This window comes from Zingiber officinale, chromosome 1B, assembly GCF_018446385.1.
Source record: "Zingiber officinale cultivar Zhangliang chromosome 1B, Zo_v1.1, whole genome shotgun sequence".
Taxonomy (NCBI): Eukaryota; Viridiplantae; Streptophyta; class Magnoliopsida; order Zingiberales; family Zingiberaceae; genus Zingiber; species Zingiber officinale.
This window is the reverse complement of record NC_055986.1, coordinates 99,769,655-99,781,559: the sequence shown is the minus strand read 5'-3', so window position 1 is coordinate 99,781,559 and position 11,905 is coordinate 99,769,655. Positions and strand designations below refer to the sequence as shown.

The 11,905-nt window shown below is 44.4% G+C and overlaps 1 protein-coding gene across 1 annotated transcript; it reads left to right on the top strand.

Annotated features, from left to right (window-relative positions):
- Window positions 1-10,023: 10,023 nt before the first annotated feature.
- On the top strand, window positions 10,024-10,934 carry LOC122040418 (LIM domain-containing protein WLIM2b-like). The gene is made up of 4 exons (XM_042599730.1): window positions 10,024-10,158; window positions 10,235-10,363; window positions 10,460-10,549; window positions 10,644-10,934. Exons 1-4 carry the CDS (start codon window positions 10,024-10,026, stop codon window positions 10,932-10,934), a joined length of 645 nt encoding a protein of 214 aa, XP_042455664.1.
- Window positions 10,935-11,905: the final 971 nt, after the last annotated feature.

The window sequence follows — 11,905 nt, the reverse complement described above, 5'->3', positions numbered from 1 at the left end:
TTAAGTTAATTTGATTAAAAAAATGTTTAAGTTAACTTAAGTTAATTTGATGTCATCTCACCCGATCTATGTTTTCAATCAGGGGATCCTATTATTCTGTGAGATGAATTAGTTCAATTTTTAGGGCTTAGTCTAACTTTATGTTAGATTTGGATTTAGCTTTGGGTTAAACAAGTAAGCATTCTTTGGATAAACTTCTGGGCTATGGTGAGTCACAAGGAGCTCATTAAAGTAACCAAGCCTTTGAGGTTTTCCAAATAGTCCTACCCATTGAACTTAATACTAAACCTTGGTCTAACTAGTTAGGATCCATTTAAGGGTAGCTTCGGTTAGTTCCACTTGGCCAAATGCACCAGGTCGAAGCCATATCTTCCTAGACATGCGATGCCCAAGTTTTTCCAACGTACTATCATCCAAAAACTTCACCAGTACTCTGCTTCCAATTAAATTTTAACCCTTTTTAATCTATCCTTATTTACCCATCCGGGTAATCTACTCTTGTTTACCCATTTCGGGTAGATTAAGTTCGGTTACCCTGTAGGGTAAATAGATTTCAGGGTTGTCAGCTATTCTGAACCCTCCTTGATTTTTAAATTTAATTAATAATTAATTTCAAATTTTTTAATTTGAATTTTAAATTTTAATTACGAATTTTGAACTTGAATTTTAAATTACGAATTTTGAACTTGAATTTTAAATTTTAATTACGAATTATAAAATTTAAATTTAATTATTAATTACGAATTTTGAACTTGAATTTTAATTACAAATTTTGAACTTCAATTTTAATTATTAATTTTAATTGTTTTTCTGCTAGCTCCCCCTGGATCATAGCCTCGATAAGGTTTATCGAGATAATGTATTTGATCCTTGGGAACCCAATAATGTCCAGGTCCTACTTGATTGATCAGGTTGGACTTGGCAACCCAAGCTTGGACCGATTTACTGTTTGGTTTGTTTATTAAGGATATGTAAGATTTATATTTCTTTTTATATCCTAGTACAGTTCGATTGTAGATTGCCCTTTGTGTTCCAAGAATCAAGTTAAGATTCTTGGATCCCAAGGAAAATCGTTCTAGGGTTGTTTTCAAATCCTTTACCTGACTTTTCATATTGGAATTCTCTTCCTCAAGTTTTTGAACTTGAGTTGAGGTTCCAGTCTGAACTTGATCAGTTAAGGATTCGTTGTTAGCCGTTTCTTTAAGGAGTGTTACCTCCTTTAAAAGCGATTTGATTCGAATCTTGGACTTAGCTACTTTATGCATTAAATAATTAATTAAGCTATATAAACAATTTTTACTTACAGAGGGGTTCGGTCCTTCGGAAACGGATGCGAATCCGTGGCTTCTCTCGGACTCGGCTTCCGATTCGTCCTCACTTCCGAATCCGTTGGTGTAGTCCCGGGCTGTCAAGGCGAGAAAGTCCGTCTGTTCTAGTTCTTCGTCGTCGGATTCCTCGGAAGAAGACTCGTCCCATGTTGCCTTCAATGCCTTCTTTATTTTGGGTTTCTTTGGATCCTTCTGGTTCGGGCAATTTGCCTTGATGTGACCCTTCTGATTGCACCCGTAGCAGGTCACTTCGAATTTACCCTTCGAGCTTGGTTGGGCTTCTTTGGACTGGATGACCTTTCTGAGATCCTTTTTGTTGAAGCCCTTCTTTTTGCAGAGCTTCTTTACTAAGTTGACTATCTCGGTTGTAAGTTCATCGTCGTCTTCCGAATCTGGTTCTTCTTCTGACTCAGGTTCGGTTCTCCGCTTGATTTTTTATTCACGCGATCTCCCTGTTCCTGCAACCAAAGCCAACCCTTTCTCGGTCGGGCGTGCATTAGTCTGTTCGTGAAGTTCGAATTCTACAAAAAAGTTCATCTAGTTTAATGGTAGATAAGTCCTTGGAGACCTTGTAGGCATCTACCATGGATGCCCACAAGGTGTTCCTTGGAAAGACGTTTAGAGAATACCTTATGATGTCCCGGTTGTCTACCTTCTGTCCAATTGCATGAAGACCATTGAGCAGATCTTGAATCCGGGCATGGAGTTGGGCAGCTGTTTCACCTTCCTGCAATTTGATGTTAAATAATTTATTAAAAATTAGGTCTCTTTTACTTACTTTGGTGTCGGATGTCCCTTCGTGAAGTTCAATTAGCTTCTCCCACAACTCTTTGGCACTGTTGAAGGGGCCGACGCGGTTGAGTTCTTCTTTTGATAGGCCACACTGAAGGGTGCAGGTTGCCATGGCATTAGCTTCCACCTTCTTGATCAAAGATGCATCCCAGTTCTCGTACGGTAGTGGTTTGCCAGCGCTATCAGATGGTAGTTGGAATCCGGTTTTGACAATCATCCAGACTTCAAAGTGAGTCTGGAGATATGCCTCCATCCGACCCTTCCAGTACCCGAAGTCGTCTCCGGTGAATAACGGAGGGCGGGCTGTACTGTAGCCTTCTTGAAGGGCCATTTCAGATTAACCTAAAACGAAAAACAACCAACAAAATGTCCCAGGACTTGGTCCTGGCTTAGTAGTGCGGAAGGAGAAAAAAATGGATCACGAGCTCGGGTGGTGTTGCACCAATTCCGAGAAAAATCGATTCGAGGGAAAAAAAATTAGAATATAGCTATGAGGCTAAATTCTAATCGACTCCGAAAATCTAAAAAATACCACGAAAAAATATTTTGAATGGTGGTTGCACCGATTCAAAATGACCCCGCTCTGATACCAATTGATAGATCGAAAGCGCTAGAGGGGGGGTGAATAGCGCTCGTGGCTATTTCGTTTTTCGAAATCGTAAAAGCTTGTTCAGAAATAACGCAGCGGAAAGTAAATAAAGTGGACACGAAGGATTTACTTCGTTCGGAGCCTGTGACGACTCCTACTCGAAGGCCCGCGATCCTTGATCGCTTCCGGTGGGCAACAACTATAATTCGTAAAAGCTATTACAAGCTAAGTACAATTTAAGCAGAAAAGAATATTGTACCGACAATAAAAAGACTAAAACTGAAGCTCCGGGTTGTCGTTGCAGCACTTCTGAGTCGAGACGTTAGCAGCTTGTCGCACGGAGAATGCTTAGAAGATTTATCTTTAAAGTTGCACCTCAACCCTCCTTTTATATGAGGTTCCGGGCGCCTGGAGTGTGACGTGGCCAGCCAACCAGGTTGCTCCACGTCGCGAAGTCGTGCAAGGGATAAAAGTTGGTCCCGGGCGCCCGGACCTCCTTTTTCCAGGAGCCGCTTCTCCTGCAAAACAATGTTAGTCCGAGCAATTGCATACCCTGCAAGACAATGTTAGAATCTGATAATTCATAAGTGAAAAAGAGCTGACAGTCTTCGGATTGTCCGAGTCTGAGTTCGGATTTCCAACCGGAAACCCTAGGTCGACCCGACGCCTACTGTCCCCTCTACGGGGAACGCGTCCTCACCTACTCCACTCAGGAGATTTACCTGATGCCAGTCCGGTCCTCCAGATCGACTGGACTTTTCGCCTAGGGTTACCACCCCTAGGACCTAGGGTTACCGCCCCCCAGGGTTTTTCTTCACCTAGGGTTACCGCCCCTTAGGACCTAAAGTTACCGCCCCTTAGGGTTTTCCTCCACCTAGGGTTACCGCCCCCTAGGACCTAAGGTTACCACCCGTTAGGCTTTTTCACCTGCCTAACCGCAGCTAGGACTTTCCTGAAACACTCATTCAAACATGTTAGATCACACACTAACTTAACCTTGAATCCTTTGCCATTATCAAAACTAAGGTTCGATCGTCGGATGCTTCCCGCACCAACAGAATCGGCACAGTGAAGAGGTAACTGGTCGGTGTGGCAAGATGCATGAAATCGAATCTAGGGCTCGACTCCCTCGTGTAGAGGGGTGACTCAGAGAAGGGAAGACGAGAACTCGACCGGCAGTGGATTGCACAACATCGACGCAATGTGGTTGTTCGCGGTGGAGACGCGGAGAACAATGGAAAGAAGAAGAGGAAGAAGATCGACTGAGGGACTAGCCTCGTCCTCCGCCGCAACCACACCTCATGCTGGTGGCCATGGAGATCGGCGGCGGCGTGACCTAGCTTCGGCTTGTAGTGGTCGGCGATCATGGGAAGGGGAGAAGGGTTCGGCGAGAGGAAGAGGAAGGGAAAGGGGAAGAAGAAGTTCCCGGATTCCTCCTTTGCCGAGGCTTTGTTCACGTGGAAGAAGATAAAACGCGAAGCAACGCCGTCGGGTTGGGGGAAAACGAAGAGGAGAAGAGAAGAGGGGAAGAGTCGGGAAAGGGTTCTGCGATGTGAGAAGAAAAAGAAAAGAAAAGAGAAATTCAACTTTTCCTCGTTTAAATGTGGTAGCTTAAACAGGCTTTCCCGTGGTCTAATATTTGATCCCCTTAAAGTCGTCATACGAGCTTCGAAAATTCTCAGAAAATTTCTAAAAATTTCTGAAAATTCCCTTAAGGTTATATTTAGGTGTCGTATTTTACATTCTCCCATACTAATAAAAATTTGATCCCCAAATTTTGTTATTATCATCAGCAAGTACTAGCAATAGATAGATAGTATAAATGCTGAACGAAAAATTAACCCACATACCTTAAGTGAAAAGATGGGGGCATCGAGCTCGGATCATATCCTCGAGCTCCCAAGTAGTCTCCTCGTCAGAATGATGTTGTCATCCGACTTTAACCAGCCGGATAGTCTTGTTCCGCAGCTGACGCTCTTTCTAATCCAGAATCCGTACCAGAACCTTTTCGTAGGTAACGTCAGGCTGAATGAGAACTGGTATATCTGACAAAACATGTGCTGGGTCGCTACGTATCTCCTCAGTATAGATACATGGAACACATCGTGAATGCTTGCCAGAGCCGGTGGTAGCACCAGAAGATAAGCTACTGCTCCAATCATCTCCAAGATCTGGAAAGGCGCAATGTATCATGGAGCTAGCTTACCTTGAAGGTCAAATCTCTTCACCCCTTTCATGGGTGAGACTCTCAGAAAAACATAGTCGCCAGTAGAGAACTCTAGGAGTCTGCATCTCTGATCAGCATAACTTTTCTAACGGTCCTGCACCTCGGACATCCTCCGTTTAATAGTGCGGACCAACTCTGCCTCCTGTTGAGCTCTCTACAATCCTAGCAGCTGGGCCTCCCCAACCTCCTCCCAGAGAGTGGGTGTCCGACAAGGTCTACCATACAACGCTTTAAACGGTGCTATTTGGATAGCCGAATGATAGTTGTTGTTGTAGGTGAACTCTACTAATGGAAAATAGTCCTCCCAGCTGCCTCTGAAATTCATAACGCAAGACCTCAGCAAGTCCTCTAAAGTCTGGATGGTTTGCTCTGACTGCCCATCTGTCTACGGATGGAAGGTTGTACTGAATCAGAGCTATGTGCCGAAGGCCTGCTGCAGATTCTGCCAGAACCGAGATATGAACCGTGGGTCTTTATCTGATATAATACTCACTGGAACACCATGTAATTTGATGATCTCCCGACAATACAGCTTTGCCAATCGATCCAGAGAATCGGTCTTCCGAATCACTAAGAAGTGTGCGGATTTGGTTAATCGGTCAACGACTACCCAAATCGCTTCATGGCCTTGTCGTGTCCTAGGCAATCCCACCACAAAATCCATAGTGATGTGCTCCCGTTTCCACTCTAGAATCAGAATCCTCTGAAGTAATCCGGCAGGTCTCTGGTGCTCAGCCTTCACCTGCTGACAAATAAGATATCTAGCTATAAACTCCACGATGTCTTTCTTCACGTCGTTCCACCAGTAGGAACGTCTCAAGTCTCGATACATACGGGTTCCACCCGGGTGGATAGCAAATCGAGAGTGATGAGTCTCCTGAAATAACTCCTCCCTGACCGAGTGAGATTGAGGCACGCATAATCTGCCTCGGAAATATATAATACCCACGTCATCTCGGGTGAACTCTGTCTGCTGCCCGGAAGCTATCTGGCTGCCAATGGACTGTAAGCGCTGATCCCCAGCCTAGGACTCTCGAATCCTCATCCTGATTGACGATTGAGCAACCATGATAACCAAAATACCCTGCTCTATCCATCCCTGCTCCTCAAGGCTCAACTCGGAGAAACCCTGAATCAAGTCCGTGACCACAACTCGGTGGCATGCTATAGTACCTCTGGACTTTCGGCTAAGTGCATCGGCAACCACATTAGCTTTCCCTAGGAGGTAGCTAATAGTACAGTCGTAATCCTTAAGGAACTCCATCCATCTCCTCTGTCAGAGATTAAGTTCTTTTTGAGTGAAAAGGTATTTGAGACTCTTATGATCAGTGAGAATCTCAAATGTAATACCATATAGATGATGCTGCTAAATCTTCAAAGCAAAGATGATGGCAGCTAGCTCCAGATCATGTACAGGGTAGTTCTTCTCATGCTCCTTCAATTGACGAGAAGCATAGGAGACTACCCTACCGTGCTGTATCAGAATAGCGCCCAAACCCTGAAGAGATGCATCGGTGTAAAGTATGAACCCGTCCTCTCCAGAGGGTAAAACCAGAACTGGTGTCGTTACTAGTCTCCACTTAAGCTCCTCGAAACTAGTCTCGCAAGCCTCGGACCACATGAATTTCACGGCTTTCCTGGTCAGGCGTGTCAGCGGCATAGCGATATGCGAGAAACTCTCGATGAACCGTCTGTAATATCAGGCCAATCCCAAGAAATTACGGATCTCCTAAACTAATTTCAGCTGCTCCCAGCTGGTGACAACCTCGATCTTCTGAGGGTCTATAGAAATACCTCGGCTAAACACCGCGTGTCCCAGAAAACTGACTGAGGATAGCCAAAACGCACACTTGCTGAACTACGTATATAGTCAATGTCGAAGAGTCTCCAAGACTATGCAAAGATGCTGTGCATGTTCCTCCTCGAAATGCGAGTAGATCAATATGCCGTCAATGAAGACGATAACGAACTGATCTACATACTCTAGAAAGATGTGATTCATCAAATCCAGAAACACCACTGGAGCATTGGTAAACCCAAATGTCATTACCAAAAATTCATAATGTCTGTATCTACTACGGAATGCTCTCTTCTGAATATCAGATTCTTTAACTCTTAGCTGGTGATATTCGGATCACAGATCAATCTTAGAATATACTGATGTACCTCTGAGCTGATCAAATAAATCCTCGATCCGTGGTAAGGGGTACTTATTCCTGACGGTCACTACATTCAGCTGTCTGTAATCGATGCACAACCTCAGAGTACCATCCTTTTTCTTGAAAAATAATATCGGAGAACCCCATGGAGAAACACTAGGGCGAATAAATCCCCTGTCCAATAATTCCTGGAGTTGGACCTTTAGCTCGTCCAACTCTTTCGGTGTCATACAGTATGGAGCTTTCGATGTCGGTGCGGTTCCCAGAATTAGCTCAATAGAAAACTCCACTTGCCTTCGGGGAGGCAAACCTGGTAACTCATTTGGAAATACATCTGGATACTCTCAGACCACTGGAACATTTGAGAGCTGAGTACTTCCGCTGTCGTCAGCATTAATTAATGGGAAAAGAAATCCCTGACAACCATATGACAACAGCTTCTGAGCCTGAATCGCAGAAATGGTCGATATACCCTCCTCCCTGATGCCAGTGAAATCCCACGAGAGTTGGTTCGGAGGTTGAAATGTGACCACCCTCGTCTAGCAATCAACCGTGGCATGATACGCAGATAGCCAATGTCGAGTGTCAGGATTTGTCTGTCGATGAATGGCACGTGGCGTCCTCCCATAGGTCTGAGAAGGGATCAGCGGGCAATGAGCTCTAGACCGTTAGCATATTTTCTGACAGGCAGTGATTATTCTCTGACAGGTGGTTACGATTCCCTGACTTGATTGTCATATAGCGTTGCCCGCCCCGGTCTGTTAACCCTGGCTTGATTCCTCGCACCTACAATTATTGCCCTGTGGACACAGACCTGCGTTCCCGGGCGCATTCCCTAGCTTGTGTGTCTCCTCGTAAATCTAGATCTGTGCATCCAATCCTACATTTGCCTCTCGACAGATCCCAGTAAATCCAGACCTGCGCTTACTGCCCTGCCCTATTCATCTTGATCTGTGTCTCCTATTTTGCCTGTCTTATCCTGTGAGTTCCTGACCTGCAAACCTTAAGCCGCCTATCCTAACTTGTCCGTCTTGACCCGTGTCTCCCGACCTGTACGTCCTAATCCATGTTTCCTGTCTTATCTGTCTTAACCGTGTCTCCTGACCTGCACGTCCTAATCTGCATCTTCTGTTCTGTGTATTTCATCCTATAAATCCCGACCTGTAAGTCCTGACCTGTATGTCTTGTCTTGTCCGTCTTGGCCCGTGTCTCCCAACCTGTACATCCTGATCCGTGTTTCCTGTCCTGTCCGTCTTGACCCGTGTCTCCTGACCTGCATGTCCTAACCCGTATATCCTAACCTGTACGTCTTTGGTCCGCTTATCTTGCTCTGTGAGTCTTATCCTGTAAATCCTGACCTGTAAGCCTTACCTTCCGAATTCATACTTGACGTGTACGCCTTGATCCTCCTGTCCTGACCTGTACGCCTTGATCCGTATATCCTGACCTGTACGTGTTTGGTCCGCTTATCCTGCTCTGCGAGTCTTATCCTGTAGATCCCGACCTGTATGTCTTGTCTTGTTCGTCTTGGCCCGTGTTTCCCGACCTGTACGTCCTGATCCGTGTTTCCTGTCCTGTCCGTCTTGACCAGTGTCTCCTGACCTGCACGTCCTAACTCGTATATCTTGACCTGTACGTCTTTGGTCCACTTATCCCGTAAATCCTGACCTGTAAGCCTTACCTTCCGAATTCATACTTGACGTGTACGCCTTGATCCTCCTGTCCTGACCCGTACGCCTTGATCCATATATCCTAATCTGTACATCTATGGTCCATTTATCCTGCTCTGTCAGTCTTATCTTGTAGATCCCGACCTGTAAGTCTTACCTTCCGAATTCCTACTTGATGTGTGGGCCTAACCCTGGAGTACCACTTAGGCTCGACTGGGATCCTCCTGCAATTCGAACCTTTGACCACCATGTAGGCTAGACTTTTGACCACCACGTAAGCTGGACCTCTGACCATTATGTATGCTTGACTTTTAACCGCCACGTTGGCTGGACTTCTGACCACCACGTGGGTTTAACTTCTGACCGCTCCATGGGCTTGACCTCCGACCACGTCAGCTATCTAACCCCACTATCATGCACCGTATCATTCTCCATCCTTTTTCTCTCGCATATCACCCTAAGCAAACCCTAACTTGAGCGTCGGAATAGCTTGCATGCCAGGACTCCCCGACGGCAATCTAATTCTCTTTTGGAGTACATTTCAAGTCCTTTCATCTTAATCACCGAGGATATCCGGAGGAAATTATACATTAGTTAACTGATGAATTGATCATCCATAGTATTTGTTCTGAACAGCAGTTATGACAAAAAAAAAATTTTAAAAAAAAATCTTTGTGGGAAACATGGTGTAACGATTTATTGTTCAATGAAAACTTAACTAACTGAGGTTAAACATTAATAAATAACCCTAAATTAACTATCATTTCAAAATAGATCGATCATGCATTTCCCCCCATCAAATTCTATGACAAACTTTGTCACCAAACTCCCAAGTCATTAACAGAGTCAAATTAATTCAATTATCCAAAAAGAAATCATCTCTCTGGTGGATGCATGGCCTCCCGCGCATGGCGCTTGTGTTTCAGCAGCCTTCTTCCACGTTTAGAGATGAGCATGCATGCCTCCACTCCAGAGTTTTCCCTACCTTAAATTTCCTCCCATACTCTCCTCCTCCTCTACCAACTAATTAGGACCTCCCCTTCATTCTCATTCCTTAATTAAAGGCCTCACCTCATGCATGCTTCCCCCTTCCCTTCCTCTCCTCTTCCATTAATTCCACCTTGCTCATTATTCATCTTCGCCACGCCCAATGGCAGAGAGGGAGCTGCAGAAAAACTAATTACATCACAAATTTAATTAGACCTTAACTTTATCGATCGATATCCCCTGTCCAGGTTTAATTTGTTGATCGATCGCCATGTCGTTCAGTGGAACCCAGGACAAGTGCAAGGCCTGCGAGAAGACTGTCCATTTCATTGAGCTAGTGCGCGCGGATGGCGTCCCTTTCCACAAGACCTGCTTCAGATGCAGCCACTGCAAAGGAACTCTTTCTGTAATATAATCGGGCTTAATTAATTTATTAATTAATTCTTTTTTTCTCTCACATATAATTTATGAATTCTTGGCAGATCAGCAATTACTCTTCCGTGGATGGCATCCTCTACTGCAAACCTCACTTCGAGCAGATCTTCAAGGTGACTGGAAGTTACAGCAGCAAGAATTTACTGGCTTCCAAGTCTGCGGGAGAGAAGGAACTGGTAATATATATAATAAAAATTAATAATCCGAATCTTGAATAATTCGCTGGAATTGATTAATGATCGTTGCTGAATAAAAATGAATTTAATTTGCAGACGAGGGTTCCGAGCAAGGTGTCTTCCATGTTCTCTGGAACTCAAGAAAGATGTGCCAGCTGCAACAAAACGGCGTACCCCCTTGAGAAGGTACGCACGCTCGATTGATCTGATCGTAAAGTGACTAGTGGACCGAGACTGATCTGTTAGTTGTATTTGTTTGTTTGTTTGGGTGCGGGTGCAGGTTACGGTGGAGGGGGAGATATACCACAAGACGTGCTTCAAGTGCTTCAAAGGCGGGTGCACGTTGACGGCGTCGTCGTACGCGGCGCTCGACGGCGTGCTCTACTGCAAGCACCACTTCTCGCAGCTGTTCAAGGAGACGGGGAGCTACAGCCAGCTCACCAAGAACGCCTCCATGAAGCGCAGTGCCAGTTCCAGGAGGTCGTCGGAGGACTCGTCGGCCCTCGAGGAGGCGGCGGCGGCGGCAGTGGCGGCCGAAGCGGGAACAGCAGCGGAAGCGGAGGCACCGTAGCCAGGATGAAGATGGAGCGTTCGTGAAGCAACATTTGATTTGTGGAATTAAGCTGATTGTAATTCGTTGTTTTTTTGGGGGGATAAATTAAATTAAGTCTGCGTTGCAGTTGGATTTTGATCTTTTTGAGAGAATATATATATGTATGAAATCTATGATGATAAAAGATCAAGTGTTTTTCGTAATAAAAAACAAATCTGCTCATGTGGTCGATTTATTATTAGCTATTGCATATATATTTGTTGGTGAAGATTTAGTAGCCTCGAGGATTAAGATTGTAATTTACAAGTTGGGAAAACAGTTTGAGATTTGGATTGGCACTGAAGGCTATGTTTACTATGAAAGATGGAAGGGGGAAAAAATTCAGAGGAATGGTAAGGAAAAAAAAAAAAAAGAATATAAGAGAAAGAGAAAGGGAGAGGGAGAAAATAAAAATAAAAATAAAGCAGGACTAACTGGTGATCTCACGTCGACCTCGCGCTCGCGAGGTCGTAGGTCACGATGACCTCTCGCTCACTGTGCCGCTGACAACCTCGCTCTCACAAGGCGACCTCTCGCTCGTGATGCTACAAGTAACGACCATGCCCCGCTTGTAGAAATTGATGTCAAAGAAAAGTAACCGTCTTTATTGATGAATCTAAAAAACGAATTTGTTAAAAAATAAAGAGTACAAAGTCTTATATAGTGAATTATCAGAAAACATAAACTTTAAATTAAAAATGTAAAAGACTAAATTATCATCACGGCTATAAACAAATAATTCTAATTATATAATCTAACATCCCCCTCAAACTCACAATGCTACAACCAGAAGCATTGAGAGTTTGTCAGATAAAAATCCGAAGCGTGAAGTGGAATGAGCCTTGGTAAACATATCAGCTATCTGCAGTGAGAAAGGAACAAAAGATAATGTGATAGTGTCAATCTGTAGATGATGACGAGTGAAATGACAATCTATCTCAATATGCTTC

Excerpts from the sequence above, each read along its gene's own strand:
- LOC122040418 (XM_042599730.1), top strand. The coding sequence starts at position 10,024 with ATGTCGTTCAGTGGAACCCAGGACAAGTGCAAGGCCTGCGAGAAGACT. Across the intron at positions 10,364-10,459 it reads CTGCGGGAGAGAAGGAACTG|ACGAGGGTTCCGAGCAAGGT; the intron begins GTAATATATATA and ends TTTAATTTGCAG. Across the intron at positions 10,550-10,643 it reads CGGCGTACCCCCTTGAGAAG|GTTACGGTGGAGGGGGAGAT; the intron begins GTACGCACGCTC and ends GTGCGGGTGCAG.